Genomic DNA, 22,641 nt, shown 5'->3' with positions numbered 1-22,641 from the left:
CCCCGGTCTCCCTGCCCCTGGTCTCCCTGCCCCCGGCCTCCCTGCCCTGGCCTCCCTGTCCCCTGCTCGCCTGGCAGGGCTGTAGCCCCACCCACGCGGCCCTCCCTCCTGCTCAGGGCGGTTACACAAGGCGGTGGCCGGGGGCCAAGCCTCCAGAAGCATCACGTGGAGCAGCTGGAGGAGGGCGGTGCTCTTCCCAGGCCCAGGCCTAGGGGCCCGTCCATCAGCTTGGCCCGGGGCACCAGGGCCAGATGTTCCCAACGTGTGGGGGCACAGAGGGGAGGTCCTGGCACCGCGACGGCCGGGCAGGCCCCAGAGACCCCACGGGGTGTCGCTGTGCCCCTCGGGGTGGACACACGGTGGGCGGGGTCCTGGTGCCCTGCAGGCCACGTGGCCCGGCCTGTCCCCAGTCCACCCGGGACTCCCCGAGGGTCCACATCTAGTGACCTGGTGTCCCCCGGGGCCAGCTCCCTGCACAAGGGCTGCCTCCCTGGCTGGGGACACGTGTGGCCCTGCCCAGCCAATCACAGCTCCCCAACCCCCAGCCACGGTGACCGGCACAGAGAGGGGCGTAGACCGGGGCGTGACCACACAGGCCTCTTACAGGCCCTTCCCGGGTCTTTCTGGGGGGCAGAAGAGGCGCCCGGTGCCTCCTGCCCACCAGACCCCGGGAGCCACCCTGGGAGGCCCTGGGAGGCCCTGGGAGGCCCTGGCCTCCACCCAGGCTGCTGGGCTGCCACGGCAAGAAGGCGGCTCAGCCCGGGAGGAGGACCCGCCAAGCTGCTGGCCGGCCCAGAGGGACCCCGAGCTGCCCCAGCTGCTGGGAGCAGAGGCCCCGAGCTGGGCGACCCAGCGACCTTGAACACTTGAGCCGTGAAATCAGAGCAGCTGAAGGGAGCGGCAGCTGGCCCGGGAGGGCTGCCCCGTCACGGGGAGGGAGAGGCCTATTTTTACTCTGAAACCCAGGCTGGGCTGGGGCGCCCCGCGGGCAGCGCCCACCAGGCACGTCCTGCTTGGCTCCACACGGGAAGACACCCAACACCCAGCAAGGCCCGGCCAGCGCTGGGCAGCAGCCGAGGACGCACGGAGAGGCCACAGGAAGGGGCGACACCGGGGCATGGCTGGCTGGGGCTCGGGACAGGAAGTGGGGCCAAGCCAAGGCCAGGCCCTGGAGGGAATGAAGGCTGCTTTCCCTCAACCCCCAACCTGACCTTTGGGATCATTCAACTCTTCTCCCTCTTCTTCCGAAGGCCTGAGGGTGGAGGAGAGCTTCGGCTTCACCACAGTAGCTGACCCGCTCTCCCGGCAGCCCGTGGGGTGGAGACAGTATTTTGCTCACTTTATAGAAGAGGATACTGAGGGTCAGACTGACCCTCAGTCATTCTGAGAACAAGAGATGTGTCTGCTGATTACTGACAGGGAAGAGGTCAGCCCGGCCCCGGGACCCCAGGCCAGGGCTCTGCCCTCACTGCTCCCCCAACACAACTCTGCTGGGGGGTCCGAGGGGCGGCTGACCCCCCACCAGGGCTGCCCTTCTCCCCTGGGGACCTCATAAACACCTCTGGCCGGCAGGTGGCTCATCTGTGGTCCCTCCCAGGCCGAGGGCCTCTCACCCAGGCTGCGGGGCCCTTCCTGGGGGACAGCGGGGACGTCACGGCCTCTCCCCTCTGAGAGCGCAGCCGTCGGGGTGGGGAAGGTCGCGTCCCTGATCCCCTGACCCACCACAGCGCCTGCCCCCCCCCAGCCTGGGGCTACCACCGCGGGGGCAGTGGGGCCAGGTGGCAGAAGCCACAGCAAGACCACTGGCCGAGAGTGGCCACTGCTGGGCTCAGCCTGGTCCTGGTGACCCGGGAGACTTGGCTGAGGCCTGGTCCAGTGGGTCAGGATGCCGGCCTGGAGGAGCCTCAGTCCCCGATACGAAGTGGGGACACGACTCTCGTCAGGGGGAAAGCCTTCGGGGTCAGTGACGGGCACACGTGGCTCTCCTGCCAGCAGGGGCCACGGTCCCCGAAGCCACCCTCATCCTCCGCGCGGGGGAGCAGCCCTGGGAGACTGGGGGCAGAGAGCGGAGGTCCCTGCCGGCAGGCGGGCCTGAGGAGGGGGACAGCCGCAGGAAAGGCCGGGCGGGCAGCTGAGGACAGTCGCCAGGTGCCCCCCCACAGTCTCCGCAGGCAGAGGGCCAGGGCCTTGGCAGGACCTCCCGGCCTCCAGAGCCCCAGGCTGTCCTCCTGCACTGAGGGCCAAGCATTGTCCCTGATGGCGGGAGGTTCTGGCCATGGCCATCACACGGTCACCGTGAGGGGCCGTGGGAACAGACTCCATCCCTCACTCTCGGGCGTGCCTTCCCAGGGTGGCCTCCAGCTGCCCCCTCCCTGAGCCTGGCTCTGGGCGGGGAGGGGGTGGACATGCCCACCGTGTGCCAGGCCTTGGTGTGGGGGTCCTGCGTCCTGGGGAGAGAGTGGTACAGTCCTGTGCAGTCCTGGCCCCCAGAGCTGAGGTCACCAACAAGAGGGCAGCTCAGGCGGAGTTGCCCGGCTGACGTGCACCCCCCAGGAGGGGCTCCTGACCCAGGCTCGGGGACCTGGGAAGCCCCAGAGAGGTAGGAGGCCGAGGCTGGCCAGGCCGGGAGTTGGCCGGGCTGAGCCATGAAGGGGATCAGCATGTGCAAAGGCCCAGAGGTCGGGGCCCTCGGGACCGGTGAGGGTGGCAGCGCAGGGGCAAGTGGGCAATGCAGGGCTGAGGAGGGAGGCGGGAGGGGGCTGCTGAGGCCACGGAGCCCTTCCTGGGCAGCACGTGGAGGTGGCACTGTCAAACCATGGGCCACCTGCTCGTGGGGTGGCATCACGATCACCCCTGCGATGACCTGGAAGTCCCCTGCTGAGACCGACTCTGTGGCCCTGCGCTTGGGCGCCACCAGACCCATCCGGACCAGACCTCGGCAAAGGGACCACAGGCGTGGCCAAGGGTGTCCCAGAGAAGGTGGCCCTGAGGCTGGGCCTGGGGGCCAGAGGGGACTCAGAGTCCCCCAGGGGAGGGCAGCACCGCAGACCTGCAGACCCGGGGGAGTTCTGGGATAAGCCGCACGCGCCAGCGCACCAGCCTCCCTGTTAGAGAAGGGGGCACAGGCCAACAAGGCAGCCGAGCCTCCCCCCTCGGCCTCCCGCTGCCTCCCGGCTGCGCACCCCCAGCTCCGCTGACCCCCAGGTCTGCTCCACAAAACCCCTGCAAGGGTCCAGAGCCCCTCCGCCAGGGAGGGCACTCGGGTGGGCAGTCGCACCCCATCTGACCCACCCGCGCTCTTAGCCCAGTGTTTAGGGACCTTCGTAGGGACAAATCGTGGCAATGAAGCCAGGGCACGAAGGAGGCGGTGCCCGAGCTCTGGAGAGGCGAGTTCAAATCCAGTTACTCTTCAGGGTAACTTGGCTCAGTGGTCTAGGTTGCACACTGCACAGTGAGGTCACATCCAAGGGGACACCATCCACACGGTGACGTTGTTATCATCTAGGAAACCTCTGTGTGGGGGCTCAGGCGATGGGCTGCTGGCACATTGAGCATGTGGGTGTCCCTCGAAGTGCGAGGGGAGAGTCCTGCCTCACGCACGTCAGCTAGAGCTCTGCGCCCAGCCGGGCGGCCGAGGGCCTGCCCTGGGAGTCAGCTCGAGGCCTCGTGCTGATGGCTGCGGCAGGTCCCGACCTCTGAACCTCTATTATTTTGTGTTGACTGTTTAACTTCCACAGAAGGACGCTGTTCCTGGCCCACCGTCCCTGAGACCTGGAGGAGAGCTGGCCTCTGGGAGACTGTCCCTGTGCCCGTCACCTGGGCGGCGTGTGCGGGCAGGCCGGGTGCCTCTGTGACACCCAGTGGAGTCCGTGCCCCCTGTCCCTGACCTCAGCTGCTCTGGAAACTCCCTCGGCCAATCAGCGGGGGGGGTGGGGTGGGGGAGCCGCTCAGTGCCTCGGTTTACCCACCTGAGAAGCAGCGGCCACCCCCAGGACGGCTGTCGGGGGACCCTGTGGTCACCGCTGCTGCTCCTGCCTGGCCTGAAACCTCCCCCTGAGCTTCTCCAAATTTGGTGCTGCCCGGAGTCTGGACCCCGTTTCCTGCCCCCGCCCCCTCCATCCTGCTGCAGAAGTGCCGCCAGAGCGGGCCCCCCCAGGTCCCCCAGAACTGCCCGGAGGAAATCCTCCCCCCCCCGCAGCCTGGAAGTGCAGAATGTTTCTCTTGGAGGTTTTTGGCTTTCGGGCTGCAGAATGTTCTAGCCGCAGCCTCCTCCCTCCCTCCCCGCCGCCGCCTCCCGCTTCTCGCAGGCGACACACAGTGTGCCAAGGAGCGAGACCTGCGGATCCCGCCACGCCCCGCTGGACCCTCTCCAGCAGCTGGACACCGGGACGGGCAGGACGCCCCGGGTGGACCCGCGGCGGCCTCCAGGGGAAAGTCCGGCTCCTCATTCACTGGCTCCCGCCCCCTCTTGGCCGCGGGAGGATTCCACATTCGCGCCCTCTCCTTCCCCTAAGGAAGCGATGACCGGGTCTCTGCGCGGCCAGCCCCGGGGCCAGGGCTGCAGCCAGACTCCGCGGGGGAGAAAGGCTGCGCTTCAACCCGAATGAAAGCGGCCTTCACCTCCCGGACCCGCGGCTCAGGGCGCTCCCGGCCCAGGCTCCAGGACCAATTAGGCTGTTTGTGTTGACGTCAAGTCTGGGCCACTATTTATGACCCGCCACGCGGCAGGAGGGAGCAGGTCCCCGAGCAGGAGCCAGACGCTGGCACGTGGGCCAGAGCCGCCTGCCGCCCAGGACAGGGCAGGAGCCACCGCGGGGCTGGCACAGTGCGCCCACGCGCTCCCCGAAGGCATCGAGAGCCGGTGACCCCGCATGGCAAAGCCCGTCTGCAGGCGAGGACACCGAGGCCCCAGCAATGAGGCCATTTCCCGAGGGCCCAGTCAAGGAGTGGACTTTAGACCCAGCTCCGAGGTCACCCAGGATCCGCCCGGAGCCTGGCCTCTGGCAGGGGCATCTGAGGGGCCTGGCCACCGGGGGCCTCTGCACACACCCCTCAGCCCCTGTTGTGTGCCTGGGGACATGTGGCTTCCTGCGCTGGCCCTGTGCCCCGGCAGCACGGGTCCCTCTGGACTCAGTGACGATCGTCACAGGATATGCGTGTTGTATGCCGTTTCCTAGGTGCCACTTTGTGTGAGACCGAGTGCCTGTGGGGGGGAAGGGGCTTTGCGCACAGTGTCCCTGGATCTGTCCAGGCACAGCCAATGGTCAGGAGCCGGGAGCGCCAGGTTACCATTGTCCACCAACAGGGGCCGTTCTCTACGGAGAGCGAGGCGGTCACACTGGGCCCAGGGCCACCTTAGGCACATTAGAAGTCACCAGGCAGGAGCCAGGATGCCTAGTCCTGCAGTGAGTATCGTGAGAAAGATGACCCCCAGGCCAGGCTCACTAGAGGGAGCCAGGCACCCTTGCAGAGTAGGTAACCTGCCCAACAGTACCTGGTGACCCTGGTCCAGAGGGAAGCACAGAGTAGCTGTTAATTAGGGCTCCTGCCCCTGAATCTCTGCGGCTCTGGCTCAACCCCACTGCCTGCCTGGCACAGAAGGGTCAGCCCTGGGCCCAGAAGGCCCCACACAGATGGGAAGGCCCCCAGCTGGCCCCTGAAGGGCACGTGTGGGTGGCGGGGTGGGGGGGTGACTTCCCGCCCAGCCTGGCTCCCTGGCTCCCTGACCACATTTCCCACCCCTTCCTCCGAGGCTGGCTCCAGGTCTCACGGTCTGGATCCGCTGTTGTGAATGGAGGTAACTTGAGAACCAGGCGGGGATGCCAGGGCAGCGCAGGGGACGGTCCCCGGGGACGGCAAGCAGCTCCCAGGACAGACGGACGGGGCCAGGTGGGGAAGGCCCGGCGCCGGGCCCAGCCCTGGCCTTGCTTTCTGGGCTCTGTGCCATCGACTCCAGGTCGGACCACCCAGGAGAAGACCCTGCCCAGGGCACCTGGCCGTGGCCTCCTCTGGGAAGGGCCTGCGGATGCCCAGGACCCACTCCCCAGGCTCTGCCCGCCACCGAGGACCCCCGCGCATTCCTGCGTTCAGAAGACGTTACTGCCCACGGGTCGGGCCTGGGGACAGCTGGGGACATCACGCGGGCCAGGGGGCCGGTGGGGAGGGCAGCCCTCGGCCACGCTGACCGTGCGGAGCTGTGGCCTGCCCCTGGGACTCCTCCTAGGGGCCAGCGCCCGACACCGCGTGACTGTGGTTCAACCCTGTGGCCACTCTGGAAAGGCCGTTCCTGCCCGCGTCACAGATAAGGACAGGGCAGCTGGCACCAGGAGAAGCCCTGCCCCGGGTGCGCCCTGGTCTTCTGACAGCCACGCCTCCGCCACCCACAGGATCTGGGTGCCTGGTGTGGGGGGCCTGCTTCCTGCCCCGGGGTCCCACTGCAGCTGTGAACCCTGGGGAGCCATGAGCGCTCCAGGACTCTTGCCTGCAGGAGCCAAGGACACCGACTCCCACCAAAGGGACAGGATGAGGGTGAACAGGGCTCAAGTAGGACGGGGGGGGGGGGGCGGTGGGGACTCAGCAAGGTTTGGTGTTCAATCAATGCACTTACACAGTGAACAACCTGCCCAACAGTACCTTCCCGTTCCTTTTCATTAAAAGACTATACAATGAAACTGAGAGTGTCCAGAAAGAGATGGCCTTGCAGGCAGGATTGGGTGGCACGGAGACATCTGGAGAGAAGCAAAAAGGTGGCCGTGTCAGATTTCCTGCAACCGTGAAAGGCTGTTTTGTTTTGTTTTGTTTTTTTTACACCAGTGCCCTCTCTGGTCAGCCCAGAGCCCCCAAAGTGACCCTCAGCAGTAAGATCTTGAGGAGGGGGTCAAATTGCTGGCTTCAAAGCCTGATGAGCTTAAAGCACATCAATATTGCAGTGGCCGCTCCGCGTCTGAAGGGGGCGGGCTCCAGGCCTCCCAGGTACCAGGAGCTGCAGACGCCCAAGTCCCTGGTGGACGTCAGGGGCGTGGGGTTTGCAGCCGCCCGCTGCGGAGGCCCCGTCCTCTGGATGACCCAGAACTCCTGGGAGGGTGGAAAGTCCTTCTCCCGTCTTGTCTAGAGAACAATGAGCAGAGAAAGAAGTCGTCCGGGTGGAGCCCAGATGAGCTTTTTAAGCGTCGTTTCTGGGTTCACGGGCGTCGAGTCTGCGGACGGGGCCCTGCAGCTGTGGGGGGCAGCTGCACACCTCCCTGCATCAGCGGGCAGAGCCCGGGAGACCAGGCCTGTCTTACCCCTTTCTCTCTGCTTTGTTAAAGCATTGGGATGTGACTCAAGTGCCCTAAAATTGGCTTTTTTTTCTTTTCTGCCCTGGGGATTGAACCTCGGTGCTTCACCACTGGGCCACACCCTTTACCTTTTTATTTGAGACAGGGTCTCACTCACTTCTCGAGGCTGGCTTTGAACTTGCAGTCCTCCTGCCTCAGCCTCCTGAGGTCGAGGATACAGGCGTGGCACTGTGTGGCTGAATTCCACGGTCTTCGTGCCGGGTTTGGTGGCTTCAGTGGACTCACAGCTGTGCGCGACCATTCCTGCCTCTCCTCCAGAGCACCTCGCCACCCGGACAGGACCTGGGCCCCAGGGCTCGCCGGGCTCTCTCTCCTCCCTCCAGGCCCAGCTGACCAGGCCCTGCACCTCACGGGGACACATGGGTCCTTCCAGAGTGGCTGCCTGGTGCTGTCCCTCCCGGTGGCTGATGGCATCTGAGGAAAGACGCACCCTGCTCAGCCACCGGGGCAGCTGGCCTTGGGCACTCTACCCTCAGCGGACCTGGAGGCCACTGATGGGTACATCTGCCCACGAGCCTCCCCGTGAGTGTGCTCCGGTGGCCCTGGGTGGACCCGGGGCCTGGCCTGGCTGCAGGGCTGTCCTTCCCTCTCCAGCAGCAGAGCGGCTTGCGAGGTGACTCCCCTGTGGGCGCTGGTGTCCCCACATCCACACCCTGGGCCTCCTCACCCCATGCCAGGCGCCCCCTGCTCTCCACCTGGACTTCCTAGCAGGCTCCACCCCTGGGCACACGACGTCCAGGGGAGGCACTCCAGACCCATGACCTGCAGGGCACAGGCCTGACCCTGGGCCCAGGGCTGCAGCTCATCAAACCCCAGGGAGGGGGCGGCTGTCCCGTGGGCGGAGGCTGGCCTCCCTGGCAGGCGGGCCCTGGGGGCTCGGCCTTGAGTTCTGCAGATGCTGGGCGCTGGGGAAGGCGCGGCCCCACAGGGTGGATGTCCTGGGTTTGCAGATTCTCGTGGGCTGCTTCTGGTTGCTCAGGACTCGGTCCTGGGCTGGACGGGGTCCTCATTGTGGCTGCCCTGGCGGGGGCCTGGTCCTGAGGTGGGGCAGGGGCGGAGACGGCACCGCCAGCTCCCTGTGCCCACGGTGCCAACGCTGTGCAGGGAGAGCACGCAGCCCGGCGCCCACTGTTTAGAAGACAAAGCTTCGCAGAGCCAGTCCCCTGCAGGGCGGGCAGCGGTCGGGCAGCTTCCCCGCTCCGCCTCACACCCCGTCCTCCCGCCCCGCACCCGGCCACCCGGCCAGGCCAGCGGCCCCAGGGCAGGGGCTGGACGGCAACGACACCGCCCGTGGTCACGCAGCTGCAGGGACAGGCCTTGCCCAGGCCGTCTTCCCCGACTGCTCCGTGAGGAAGGGGGTCTGGCTGTCCCAGGTCCAGGGGAGGAGGCTGAGGCCTGGAGCCGGGCAGCAGGGGGTCTGCACCCAGGACAGCGCAGCCCCAGGCGGGACGGAGCAGGACCCGGCAGAGCCCGGGGCAGAGCCTGCACCCAGCCTGGCCGACCGTCCGCCCCTGGCTTTCCCTCCCTTTCTCCCTGCGGATCAAGGCCACCGCGGGGCACCCCGGGAAGCGTCTCCTCCTCACCACGAGGCCGTCAGGGCCGCCGCTTCCCCAGTCGCTGGGTTTTAATACCCGGGCAGTGAGGTCAGGGCCGTCGCGCAGGGCCGCGGCTTCTGTGCCAACCCCACCCTAGTCCCTTGGCCACAGGCTCTGTCCTCACTTGGAGACAGACGCAAGGAACTCATGTCACCGGCCCTGTGAAGCCACACAGTGCGGGGGGGGGGGGGGTCTTCCTCCAAGGTAGCCACTGTGACCAGCCCTGCAGAGGGATGGGACCCGAGCGGCCGAGTGGCCAGACTCTGAATCAGCCAAGGTTTCCAGAGGCTGCTGTGACAGGTGGACACACCCACCAAGAGGCCTACACCATCTCGCGGGCTCGGCTCAGGGGCGCAGGCCTGCAATCCCAACAACTCTGGAGGCTGAGGTAGGAGGATCATACATGGCTGAGGCTGGCCTCAGCAATGTTGAAAACGGGCCATGGGCTGGGGCTGGGGCTCCGTGGCAGAGCGCTTGCCTAGCGCATGTGAGGCCCTGGGTTCAACCCTCAGCACCACAAAAAAATAAAATAAAATAAACCAGAGGTACTGTGTCCACCTACAGCTAAAGAAAAAGATCTTAAAAAATAAAACAAAAGGGGCCGTGGGGGCTGGGTGGACCTGGCCTGCAAGGCCCCTGCTGCAAGGACAGGAGAGCAGCCCACACCCGCTGTCCCGGGGTCCTCTACCTGGGGTCAGAAGTGGGAAGCCCCCCGCTCAGGGCGGCAGGAAGCTCCCACAGGTGCCACGGTCCTCGATCCTCAGCTGCAGCCGCAGCCTCCTTCAAAGGGCCCTGGGCCCCTCCACCCCGTGTCCCTCTTCACGTCTCCCCTGACCTGACCGAAGGACCCTGTGAAGACACGGGCCCCTGGGATCCGGGACCACCCCCACCTCCTGACCCCGACCCAGTCACACCTCAGGGCCTCCAGCCTGCCACGAGGCCCCCTGTCAGCTGGTCTTCGAACAGACAGGGACGCCCTGGGGGACAGTCACTCTGCCTACCACAAGCCATAAAGAAACCGGGCAGCCTCCAAACGCCACGGGTCGGGCCGCTCTGGAAGGCTGGGGGCCGGAGCAGGGCAGGCTGGGGACAGGGCAGCTGGTGGCCCCGCCCACCAGGGCCTCTCCGCAAGCTCGCAGCCCCTGCAGGTGTCTCCCCAAAACACCAGGCCCGTGCACGGTCACGAAGCCACTGCCAATTGTGGGCAGCAGCCCTGAGTGGGGTCCCCTGCCTGAGTCGGGGTGGCGGCCTCTGTCCTGCACACTGGGGAGGGGGAAGGAGGGGGCGGGGTAGCAGGGGGGCAGGGGGAGGGGTAAGGCAGGGGCAAGGGGCGGGGCAGGGTAACAGGGGGTGGGGCAGGTGCAAGGGGAGGGGCGCAGCAGGGGCAGGGGACAGGGGGCAGGGGGTGGGGCAGGGGGACAGGGGGCGGAGCTGGGCAGGGGCAGGGGGCAGCGAGGGGCGGGGCAGGAGGGGTGGACAGTAATGGTGCCACTTTCTGACCGTGGCGTCTCCTGGGTGGTGTCGGGGCAGTGGGAGCCCCTGGGTGGAGCATGGTCTGCAACTCTCGCTCATGGTTCAGAAAATGAGAGCGACACCGGGTGCAGCGTGCGGTGGGCCCTGGGCGGGAGCCCACTGTGACTCCTGCCCAATTGAGCTTGTTCCAAAGGGAACAGCGGCCACCTGGAGTCGGTGTCCTCAGAGTCCGGGACGGTGCCCGGCTCAAGGAGCCTGGTTGGGGTGGAAGGGCAGGTGCTGCGTGGCCTTGGACCTGGGAAGAAGCCAGCCGGGATGCCGGTGTCCCTGGCAGACGTGACTGTGGGCACTGCACACCAGCCTGCCTCTTGTTTCCCTGCAAGAGTGCAGCTTGCAGGAGCGGCCTAGTCCATCCCAGGCCTGCTGGACACTCTCATGTGGGCTCAGCAAGGGACATTTATAGCCAGAGAGGGGGAGAGGAGGGAGCCCAGAGGCCCCCTGTGGCCCTGGCCAGGAGCTGGTGGGTCCACCACCCTTGGGCCCAGCCTTCCCCGCTCTGACCACCAGGTGTCTCCCTCTATGCTGGGCACAGGAAGCGGCTTTCATGATGCTCCTGAAGGGTCTGAGACCTGGTGACCTGCCCTCTCCCCACTGGGTGTCCCACAGCCCTGTAGGGTAGGAAGGTCCAGGACGAGGGTCTCTGCCACCCCGTGGTCCTCAGCTGCCTCGTGGTCTCCGCTGCGGTGCAGACCCTGCCCCGCGTGGATGGGCCCCGCAGTCTGTCCTTGGCCTGAGAAGCTGCGGCGTCCAGGGAGAGCCCCAGGACACAGAAAGAGACTGACTTTAGGTGGCGGCTCATGTGACATGCAGGACTCCCGCCAGGCTGGCGCAGGGGCACCCCGCAGGTCCTTGGTGCTCAGAGGCCCAGACAGAGCCCAGGATCCTGGGAGCTGGACCTGCACTTGGGCAGTCCACACACCCGGGGCAGGCGTCCCTGTGAGGGGCCGAGTGTAGGAGGGGCAGGTGGCCCCTGCAGCCCCGGGCAGAGCGGGCGGGGCTGTGGGTGGTTTGCCTTCTTTGTCCTGTGTCTGCGTCACAAACTCACCCCAAAGGGGCACTTCAGGCCACGGGTGGGCCTTCGCCCCTGTCCAGGCACCGGAGTCTGACGGGAGGTGAGGGCAATGTGCTCCTGCGCAGCCTCCCGGGAGGCGCCTCCCCTCCTCCGCGGCTCCGGATCCCTGGTGGTGCCGCCTGCCAGCTCCGGGCTCCGCTGCTGCGGTCACATGGCCTCCCCTGGACGGCGGTGCTTCCTCTGCTTATAAGGACATGTCCCTGCTCAGGGGCCCCTGCTCCAGATGACTCACCAGGGCCCCTCCCTTCTGCAGAGACCCTGTTTCCAAATAAGGTCATGTTCAGAGGCCTGGGGTGGACATGCCTTTTGGGGGGACACTGTTCTGTCCAGCACAGTCCCCAAAAGTAAAGGGAGCTGAGAAGGGGAGAGGGACCATGGGGCCAGCGAGGCGGCCCAGCCAGGGGTGCACAGGGAGCTGACCAGGAGCCCGCAGCGGGGCTCTGGGACTTGAGCCTCTGTGCCGCTGACCCTAGGGCCCTCCTTCTGCGTGATCGTAACCCTCCCCCGTCACGGGGACCTGACCCACCAAGGACAGGAGCTGCTGGGGGGCGGCGCGGCCTCCCCCTCCTGCACCCCACTCCGCCAGCTCCCGCCACTGCTGATGTTTCGCTTTCTTTTAAGCAAAGTGGACACGTGTTGCAGTGCCTGAACCCCGTGCATGGCCCCCGTGGACCGTCCTCTGCACTGCACTCAAGTCTGCGTGACGAGTAGACCCCACTTAGAACGAGGGAACCCTGGACCCGTGGCACCCGGCCAGCGCCTTCCTGTCCCCCCACGTCCATCTGGGACCTCAGGGCCCCCAAACCTCCCCCGTGCTCTTTCTCACACACCCTCCCGAGTGACCAGTGTCCTCAGACCCCGCCCCCCTGAGTATGACCCCTGGGGAAGGCCAGCAAGTAGGAAGGGTCCTGGCCCCCTTGACCCCACAAACAGGGGTCCTGCAGCCTCCCGGGGAACTCAACAGCTCAGCCACGAGCCCCCATCTTCCGGGCAGTGGGCAGCCCCCGCCCATGCCAGCTGGGAAGCTGGCCCCTAGGGAGGGGTTGCCAGGCGACCGGTCGCGACTGCTCCCAGGGCCTGCTGGGTGGCCACGTCACCTGGCAACCAGGTAGCAGCGTCCCTGGAGCCCAGGCCCCACAGCTGCGCCCAGGCCTGCCTGGCTTCTCTTGGGCCTGGGGGACCCCTGGGGCCCATCCTCATTCCCAGAGATAGGACAGCAGGCGCCGGTCAGAATGAACATCATCTTCTCCAGGTGAGTGGCCTGCGCTGGCCCAGCAGGGAGGGGACAGAGGGTGCTGCTCAGGTCCTGAGGCCCTGGAAGAAGAGGGGAGTGGGGGCTGCTGGGGGGGCCTCCCTCCCCCTCCCTCCCCCTCCCCCTCCCCTCCCCCTCCCTCCCCCTCCCCCTCCCTCCCCCCTCCCCCCTCCCCGGGGCCCAGGGCAGGCAGGGCTGCTGACTATGGAGGCTCCAGACCCCACCTCGGTCTGCTTCCCGCTGCGCTCTGTAGACCTGGGCAGCCGGGTTCACAATGTCTGTCCGCTGTGTCCCTCACTCTTCCCCACCTGGACCTCTTCCTGCCTCCAGCCCCCACTGGCCCTGCCACCCCCCCCCACTGGCCTCCCTTTCCCTCTGGCCTCCGGGGACCCGCCCTGTGGGCCTCTTGGAACCTCCAGCCTTGCTCAGGATCTGACCCGCCCACCCAGCGGGCCCAGGAGTGGCACCTCTAGCTTGTCCTAGGTGGCGCCCAGCTGGAGGCCCAGGGTCACACCTGGAAGACAAGAAGCTGCAGCCCCTTGTGACCTCTAGCGGGTCCTTTGTCCCTTGGCCTCAGCGCCCTTGATTTTGAAGTGGTGACGGTGGCACCTTAGTTACAGGGTGACCCTAGCAGGGCACTTGGGAGCTCGGACTCGGGGGATGCAGGCTGCTCCTGGGGGCTGGGGCTTCCGGGCATGGCTGGAGGGACACAGAGGGGCAGCCTGGGCAGAGGGGACAGGGAAGCAGCTGGAGGGAGGTGGGAGGGCGGAGGGGCCCCAGCGCCTGGTGGGCACAGGGACAACAAGGAGAGGGCCGTCAGCGAGGCCAGACAAGGAGACGTTCCGGGGCGGGGCAGGGGACGAGGGCAGAGACTGTCCCACCTGACGCTGTGACAGGGACGCGCCACTCTGCGCATCTTGGACCCCGAGGAGCTTGCAGCGCCTGGGTGACGCCTCACGCCTGCTATGGGCCATGTCCACATGCTGTGCCCTGTGGCCCCACGCTGTGGCCAGCGGGCCTGGCCGGGGAGGAGGCTGGGTGGGCAGGGGTGGGGGAGCACTGCCTTCTGCTCTCCCAGAGACCTAAACAGTCCCCAAAGTCAAAAACAAAAATCAAAAACCAAAAAGCAGACCCCCCAGTAGGGTTCAGAGAAGGGAGAGGAAGCCTGGGACCCGGGTGGGGACGAGGCCCCTAGCCAGGCCTGGGAGCAGAGGGTGCCCCAGGGCACAGCCCCTCGAGGGCCCAGGGCAGGGCCAGTGGGGAGCAAGCCCATTGGCATCCCTGGCCCTGCTGACCGGCTGGGTGGGCAGGCGGGTCTCATTCCTCCCTGGGCCTGCTGCCCCCGAGCGCCACGCTGGGCCTGGTGCCTGGATGGCGCTGGCCTCACAGGAGGGACAGGCTGCGGTGGCTCCTGTGACCGTGACCCTAGTCTGGTCCTGGTGCACAGGGGTGCCGCCCTGGCCCCGCCGGGCATTGCCGCCCAGCACAGCCCCTCGGGCCCTGCCTCCCCAGGGACAGCCAGGTGAGGCTGATGGACAGCACGGTGACCAATGCTGAAAGGTACTTCGGGCAGTTCTGCTCGCTGCTGGCCGCCTACACTCGCAAGACGGCCCGGCTGCGGGACAAGGCCGACCAGCTGGTCAAGCAGCTGATCGACTTCGCCAACACCGAGAGCCCCGAGATGCGGGCCACCGTGAGGGACTTCGCGGAGGACCTGGCCCAAGTGCAGGACTACCGGCAGGCCGAGGTGAGGGGTCCCGGCCTGTGGCCAAGGTCAGGAGTGAGGGCTGGGACCTGACGGCTTGGTGCCTCCTGAGGCGTCCCCAGGACTGGACACTGCACCATCCCCTGCCCGGGCCACACAGCTTTCAGGACGAGGGTTGAGGTGCACAAGGGCTGAGCCAGGGGTCCTGGAAGCCAGGCCCGGGGCCCCAGGGCCTGGAGAAGGGACAGAAGTCCCGGGGGACAGAGGGCCAAGGCGGCCAGCGGGTATCTGGGAAGTAGACTCTGCCACCCAGGGGCTCTCGTGAGCCGTGGACAGCGCGAGAAGGTTTATGCAGGGAAGGTTTCTGTTGGCGGAGCCAGAGGACTCGTCCTGGGCCGCGAGGACAGAGGGGCCTGTGGGTGACGAGGCCCGGCAAATGCAGCTCCCTGCGGAGTGTTCTGAGGACACATGCAGACTGTCCCCAGGAGAGCGCTGGCTGCGGGCTTCTCACCAGCCTGTCTGACTTCACCTGGCAGCCGGGCAGCGCCTGGACCACTGTCCCTATCCAGGGGGAAAGAGCAGGGAGGCCGGGCCCGGAGCCCGGAGCCAAGCTCCTGGAGCCCATGCGCCCCGAGCCCACGCGCCCCGAGCCCACGCGCCCCGAGCCCAGGCGCCCCGAGCCGGGCCACAGTAGGGCACTGTCCCCCCCAGCGGTTCTGCAGCAGAGACGCTCCAGGCCTGGAGGAGGACGTCATCTAGCTTGGAGGGTGTCCACTCAGTCTGTCAAGCTCCGCAGGCGTCTCAAAGGCACAGAGAGAGGACTGGCCGCTGCATGGAGGGGCAGGGGAGTCCGCCCCTCGTGGCGCTTGGGAAAGAAGTCCTTTCAGACTGGTGTTCGCCCCACCGACGGTCAGCAGGGCTGGCGGGGCTGAGGCTCGGTGGGGATTTGACGCCTCTGGCCATCGGGCAAGCCTGGCTTTCGGGGGGCCGTGAGCTCCGGTGCTGGGGACCCAGATGGCAGGCCGGGGATTCCTGCCGCCACCCGCTGCCTCCGCTGTAATCCCCCAGGCCATGGGGCCTCCTGAATCAGGGTGGCCCCCGGGGGCTCCTGTGCCCACCCTGACCCCACCCCCTGCTGCTTGTGACCCCAGCAGTGTCCATCCCACACTTCGCCGCGGGCCAGGCTCCGGGCTCTGGCTGGGGTGACCCCTGCTCCCCTCCCCCTGTCCTTCCTGCTCGGCCCTTGTGGAGGAGGCTGCAGTTTCCAGCCCTGGACAGAGCGGGGACAGTGGGGTGGTCTCCACGCACCTGCCTTCGTGTCCCCGGCCACCTCGCTGCGTACTGAGCGGCTGCGCGGCGGACCCTGTGTCTCCACGCTTCCTGCCCTCCCACGTGGCCAGAGCCCCCGAGGCAGTTTGGGGATCTGAAATCACACTGGGCCCTGGCGTAGGAAAGAGCTGGACTGACGTCCTCTCTCTTCCGAGCCTTGACTCTCAGCATAAGTTCTGTCCCCAGCACGAGGCTCCTTGCCACCTGCGCAGTGGTGCAGAGATGGGGGACAGCTGTGGCCTCTGGCCCCTGCCCGATGGGCACCCTCGTGACTTCCACGTCAGGCTTGGTCTTCCTGAGGGCCTCCCCATCCACTGACCTGCCATAGAGTCCTGGGGGCCAGTCATTTCACTGGTGAGGACAGGGCACAGTGGGACCAGCCACACTGCAGAGTCCTTGGTGGCGGGGCCGGTCCCCAGCCCTGGCGGTGCTCACTGCCCTCAGAAGGTGGGGGTGTCACCCCAGGCAGCTCTGGGGTGCAGACGGCACTCCACAAACGCCAGCCAGGGTGGCCAGTGTCTGGCTCTGATGGCCACCTGCTCCCCAGGTCGAGAGGCTGGAGACCAAGGTGGTCATGCCCTTGAAGCTGTACGGCGCCCAGATCAAGCAGACCCGGGTGAGCCAGGGCCCCCTGCGGCGGGTGGGGCTGGCCCTCAGGGCCCCGGGAAACACCCTCGACTTTTTTTAGGCCGAGATCAAGAAATTCAAACGTGTCCAAAAAAATGAGATCAAACAACTGGAGAAACTGGAGAAGCTCAGGCGGAAGTCCCCCTCCGACCGGCAGATGATCGTATCCTTCCTCGGCGCCGGCCTGGGGCTCAGGCAGGACCCAGGCGCCCGCTGGGGTCTTCTGCGCCCTGGGCCTGCCGGGCAGGGGCTGCAAGGGGTGGCCACCCCACGGGCTGCTGGACCTCCCCTTGGCTCCTTAACTGCCCCTTCTCAGTCCCAGGTGAGTGTCGCTCGTGAGCCGGGCGGGCAGAAGCGCAGGCAGGTAGACCTCGGGAAGCACAGGTGAGCCTCACCTGGGCAGAGGCCGGCCGTGCAGGGGTCAGCATCAGGGGCCAGAGCCGCAGGGCCCAGCCAGGCGGAGGGACACCAGGCGCCCTCTGTTGCCCTGCCCTGCCTGGTGGAGAAGACGGGGTCGGCCAGGGCTGGTGGAGGGCTGGCCACCCACGTGCCCTTCTTGTCACCAAGTGAGTGACCTCGCAAGACCCCTATGATGGGTGCAAGTTGGATCCCCCACCCCCGGGGCCATTGACCCCCAAGGACATTTTTCTGGGGAGGCATTTGGTGGGTGGGACTGGAGGGTCTCTGCATGAGGTAGATCCCTGCTGTGGTGACAAGTGGCCTCAGATGTCCCAGCTGAACTGGCACAAACGCCCTCCTTACTGTGCCCTGGCTGCGGAGATGGGCGCAGGGCCAGGGGGACCCCAGTCCTGGACTGCACAGTGCCCAGAAGCCCCGGGTCCCTTGGCTCGTGCCCCCCCCCCCGTGTCGTGTCCTTTCTCCTGCGGTCACAGCCCCCTGGCCCTCCTCCCCACCGCCCCTCGTCCTGGGACCACCCCGAGTCACCATCTCGGGAGGAGCTGCAGTTGTGACCTTGATCTCACCTTCACTGTGCAAGGAGACGTGTCCACAGGGCCCAGGGTCGGGATGTGGGCACCTTGGGGGTCACCCTCCTGAGGGCCAAGGCCGGGGCTGAGACCCTGGGGAGGAGTCCTGAGTAGCCCACGTGGCTCCAGCCTGGCCCGTCACCCCCGCACTTCACCCAGCTCTCCTGGGCCACCCTCAGGCTCAGTCCCAGCAGTGCTGGCTCTGGAAGCCAGGTCCTCCGTGCCCAGGCGTGGCATAGCCTAGTGTCTGTTCATGTCCATCCAAGCAGTGAAGGATCTGATCACCCACAGTGTTCTGCTCACAGGAATTAATTGTCGCCCACTGTGGAGGACCTGTCTGGTAGCTCAGGGTGCCCACTGTGCAATTCCCACACCAGACCTGCAGAACAGGTCTTATATGGCCTCCTGTTTATAAGTGAGAAAATGGAGGCTCAGGGAGGTTCAGTGGCTCGCCTGAGGTCACACAGCTACAAGCCAGTCTGTCCACCTCCAGTGCCTGTCCCTGTAGCCGTGGTCTTACTGGGCCACTCCCTCAATCACCACATTGTCAGACGATCCTGTGAGGCGGACCGCTGTCCCGAGAGACGGCTGCGGGGCCTGGGGACAGCCAGAGGGGCATCTAAGGGCCAGAACCAACCTGTGACACTTTCTGCCTCTTGGACCCTGCGGTCAGGCGGAGACCAACGTGCAGAGGGCCTCGGTGGACACTGGCCGCACCACCCACCAGCTGGAGGAGACGGTGGACGCTTTTCAGAGGCAGAAGCTGAGGGACCTCCAGGTGGGTGTGTGTTTGCACACACGTGTGAGCATCAAGAGTATGTGGGCCCGTGCCACATGGCCCTCAGGACCGTCCCTCCTGGCCGCAGGGGCAGGAGGCCGGCACAGCTGGCCGGCAGGAGGCCGTTCCCTGCCCTGGAGCCTGTCTCCGCCCTCGGCCTCTCGCACCCTGACCCCCAGGTGGCCTGACTTCTCCCGAGAGCTGGGTGGATGGAGCCTGCTGAGGGCAGAGGTGGCCACGGGTGCCTTCCCCCCCAGACCCTGGCACAGCGGAAGCCGGGCCTAGAGCCGCCTTGCAGAGGCCTCCGGGGCCCGGTCTTTCGGGATGAGCTGACGCGGGCTCCCTTGCTCCTCTGCCCCTCTTGTCCCTCTTCCAAGCCATAGCCACCCCAGCTCTCTAAAGGGCAGGTCCGGTTTGTCTCTCCTGCTGACCACGCTGGGCTCCCCCATCCTAAGGAGAGAGCGGAATCCTCGGGGCTCCTGGAGGGCTAGTCTGAGGTGCCATCCTGCAGGGACTCCGTGTGGGTGCCAGCACTGTCACCGCGGGGCTTGGCACAGGCTGTGGCCCTCCAGAAGTTTCCACCCCCACCAAATACAGTGACCCCCTCCTCCCTCAGAGGCAGGGTCCCAGGACCCAGGCCGGCAGGCCCCCCCCCGGGCAGCTCTCCCGGGCTGATGGTGCCATATTTAACACGCTCACTGGTTTAACAGACGCTGGGTACACCTGTGGCCGGGCACCGTGCCACAGCAGCCAGCCAGACCCCGCCCCCGGAGCTGCACCCTGGGGGAGGAGACAGGTCATGTGACCAGGTGTGCGGTGAGCCCTGACCCAGGGGTGGAGGACTCGCTAAATGGCCGCTCCCTGCAGGGCGTGTCCCCTGCTGGGTCCTGGCCAGCCAGAGTGAATGTGGTAGTGAGAGAGGACCGACACCGGGCGGGTGAGTGGCACTGGCTATCGGTGCTCCGGCTCCTCAGGCCCAGGGCACTCGGCCACTGTTGTGAAGCACCTGATGGGTACAGGACTCTGTGGGCACCACGGCCAGGGGTCATCAGGAGCACGCAAGGACAGGCTCAAGTTTGCAAGAGACCCTTATCCAGACCGACCCCACCAAGGTCTCCAAACTGTAAAAGACCACAATGAGAACTTGAGCTCTTTAATTTTACCATAACGTTGGGTTCAGGTCACTTTTCCAACAAAATGGTCCCGTGGCTGCGACCTTCTTCCTGGGTGCACTTCAGAAATCCCCTGAGGGCTCTTTAGCCACAGGGCAAAGGGCGGCTGGGGACTCTAAGTGGAGGGTCTGGGTGACCCTGCTGAGGATGAGGCCCACTCTGTGGACCGCTGCTCCACCGGGCTCCCAGGGGTCTGTAGGTTGGGAATACTCTACGCCCCTGCACAGGGAGGCAGACAGCCGGGGAGGGCAGGCCAGCTCCCCAGGGCCACCTGCCACAAGAGGGGAAGGAGGCCTTCGACCCAGCCTCCAGCCTGACAGCTGCTGTTGGCCCGGGCTGCCTCCTGGGCGGGGGGCCGGGAAGGCAGGTGTTCCCGGCCCAGCTGGACCCCCCCCCCCAGACTGTGGCACTCCCCCCTCCCTGAACTTTCAAACAGCAGCCCCCTCCCACCCCGGCACTCAGCTGTGTCCTGCTGGGGCCAGGGCAGGCAGGATTGTCCACTGGGCCCCGCCCTGCAGGAGCCTGGGCCTGGGGCAGCAGAGACCACCAGGGCCAGCTGATCCAGAGAAGCGTAACTGGACGGTCAGTTGTCATGGCTTCCAGGCTGGGCGGCGTCTCCCTGCAGCCCCCTGCTCTCCAGGGAGGCCCACTTGCAGCCGGAGCCTGCAGACAACTGCCCGCTGAGGGGGAAGGCCGCCGTGAGCCAGGCGGGGCTGAGGACTGGGCCTGGAAGGTCCTCCTGACCACCAGCCCTCCCACACGTCCAGTACCCTCTGGGGCAGGGCAAATGGGCAGTGTGATGGCCACCCCAGTGCTTTTGACCTTGGGCCCCTGGGATTCACCCACAGGTAGACCAGCCGGGAATGAAAGGGTGTCTGTGGAGGGTCTCTGTGACTGCCGTGTCCCCGACAGCAGACCTGGAAACCAGCCAAGTGCCCCGGGGCTGGGGGGGATCAAATCAGTCAGAGTTGCCCACGGGCCAATGGGAGGCAGGAATGAAGAGAGCTTCCTGCCTCAGGAGAGCCCAGTAACCAGGACAAAGGAGAGCTCATCCTCCAGGGACCTTCTGGAAGTTTCTATCTCAAGGAAGAGAAGGGGAGGGGAAGGGCAGGAAGGGGCAGGTGTCCTCAGCGAGGACTTCCTGCAGTCTGACTTTGAGCCGTGCAACAGCATCATCTAGTTCAAACACAAATAAACGAAAACTGACCTTGAAATTCCCTGAAGGACCTCCGCCTGGCCCCGCGGGTGCTGACGTCACAGGGCTTCCCTCCCACAGAGGATTTTCTCGGACTTCGTGACCATCGAGATGGTCTTCCATGCCAAGGCGGTGGAGGTGTATTCCAGAGCCTTCCAGACGCTGGAGAAGTACAGCCCGGAGAGAGACCTGCAGGTGGGCACAGCCCCGCTGTCCCTGGGTGGCTGGGCTGGAGTGTGACCTGGGTTCCGCCTTCACGGGGCAGTCGGCTGGGAGCGTTTGCAGCTGTCCTGACTGTGTCCTGATGACCTAAAAGCCCACGGGCCTTCCTAGGACACCTGTCCAGCTGCTCAGTCTGTTTCTGTGGGTGTCCCCGTGTTCGGCGGAGGTGGGCCGGGTGGGTGAAACACCCCCTCTGGGTGTCCTTGGAATGTCATGTGGTCATCGCGACGGGCAGCGCAACACCTCAGACAGCCAGCAGCACGCCTCCCGGCCCACGCTCCGTCTGGCCATGAAGTACCAAGTGCCCGTCACCCTGGTGGGACCTGAGTAGAGAAGCGTTCTTGTAACAACGTGCCCACGCAGGCTGTGAGGCAGTCACTGGCTGCCGGCATCTCTGTGGCTCAGGCTGATGGGGCTCCCTGGCCTGTGTGCACACATGCTGGTCAGGCACAGGCCGCTCCCGCCAGCCGGCAGGTGAGGGCCAGGCGATGGCAGGCCCGGTGCCTGAGAGGTCGCGGTGCCCTTGCTCTGGGCAGAGCACCCAGCGAGCACGTGTCCTCCTGGCGAGGGGCCCTGGGACATGCTACACTCCCTCGAGGCCTGCCCCCAGACCCTCACTGGGCTGCAGCTGACCCCCACCTCGGCTCCCACATGGCGTGGGCTCCCTCACCCATGGCGGCTGCTCCAAGCAGTGCCCTGAGATGCGGGCGGCACGGAGGCAGCTTCTGCCGCTCTGTTAGACGTGGGCCCCGAGCGTGGCTGGCATTCGAGGGCAGGGGATCCCTCCCAGTTCCAAGGCTCTGGTGCCACCTCGAATCTCCACGGGCTCTTCCAGGCTCAGGTGCCTTCCAGCGTCCTTCCTCCTGACTGTGGACCTGTTCCCTGGCCTCCCTGGGCCTCAGTTTTCCCATCTACACGATGAGATGAAAACACCCGCTCAGGGCCTGCTAAGGTCGCCAGGGCTCACGGGCAGGAAGGCCCAGTTAGGACCTTGGGCCCCGTTGGTGTGAGCTGGCCGGAGCCTTCCCACTCCCACCCTGAGCTGGCCAGTTGTGTTCACCCCCCCGGGTCCTTCCTCAGGATTTTAGGGCCAAGATGCACGGAGGGTCGGGGCATCACCTGGCCCGGCCCCTCTTGGATGCCAGCCCCTCTCCATCTGTGCCGTGGCCTCCAGGCAGCCAGGTGAGACTTGGGTGTGGGCGGGAGTGGAGCCCGGGACAAAGTGAAGGGAGCGGGATGGGGGCCACCCGGAGGCCAGGGCACAGGGCAGCGCTGGGTCCCGAATCCGCCCTGGACTTTGCCTTGAAGGGGACAGGCACTCGCCGCCCCTTGCCGCCTGGGGGCTCCCTGTGGCAGTGTGTGCCCCGAGCGCCCCCTGGAGGCATTCTGAGGAGTGTCCACTGCAGACAGGTCCCCACCTGTGTCCTGACCCCTGGGGGCAGGGCTAAGAAGTCAGTCAGGTCCCCTGTCATCTCACAGCCCTGGGCACCTTCACAGGAGACCTTCATAAGTTCGGCCCCGGGCCCCAGGGCAGGCGTGGTCCTGAGAGCCGTGGTGGGCGGGGCGGGGGGGCTCGGGCTTGCGGATCATCCTCCCTAGAGCAGAAGAGGAGAGCAGCCCCAGCCAGGCCGCCTCCCAAGCCACTGCGGCAGCACGGGCCCTGGGGACTGGCTTGTATCTGTTGGGCTGTTTCTGTGACGACCAGGGTGGTGACGGTGACAATCACTGTTGTTCAGGGCGCTCAGAGCACCGTGCGCAGCCAGAGGAGAGAAGATGAGCAGAGTGGGGACTTGGTGGAGGAGGACCTCGGGGGACAGGAGCAGGGGCCCCGTCATTAG

At 66.4% G+C, this 22,641-nt stretch overlaps 1 protein-coding gene across 1 annotated transcript; it reads left to right on the top strand.

Annotated features, from left to right (window-relative positions):
- The first annotated feature begins 12,769 nt into the window (after positions 1-12,769).
- Cibar2 (CBY1 interacting BAR domain containing 2) lies at positions 12,770-22,641 on the top strand. Its single transcript, XM_027933289.3, has 9 exons — positions 12,770-12,789; positions 14,302-14,536; positions 16,371-16,439; positions 16,512-16,613; positions 16,767-16,772; positions 18,110-18,214; positions 20,663-20,776; positions 21,884-21,985; positions 22,540-22,641. Exons 1-9 carry the CDS (start codon positions 12,770-12,772, stop codon positions 22,639-22,641), a joined length of 855 nt encoding a protein of 284 aa, XP_027789090.3.

Source organism: Marmota flaviventris, chromosome 18 (genome assembly GCF_047511675.1).
Source record: "Marmota flaviventris isolate mMarFla1 chromosome 18, mMarFla1.hap1, whole genome shotgun sequence".
NCBI classification, from domain to species: domain Eukaryota; kingdom Metazoa; phylum Chordata; class Mammalia; order Rodentia; family Sciuridae; genus Marmota; species Marmota flaviventris.
This window is presented reverse-complemented; position numbering and strand designations above follow the sequence as displayed.

Excerpts from the sequence above, each read along its gene's own strand:
- Cibar2 (XM_027933289.3), top strand. The coding sequence starts at position 12,770 with ATGAACATCATCTTCTCCAG. Across the intron at positions 16,440-16,511 it reads CCCAGATCAAGCAGACCCGG|GCCGAGATCAAGAAATTCAA; the intron begins GTGAGCCAGGGC and ends GACTTTTTTTAG. Across the intron at positions 20,777-21,883 it reads GCCCGGAGAGAGACCTGCAG|GATTTTAGGGCCAAGATGCA; the intron begins GTGGGCACAGCC and ends GTCCTTCCTCAG.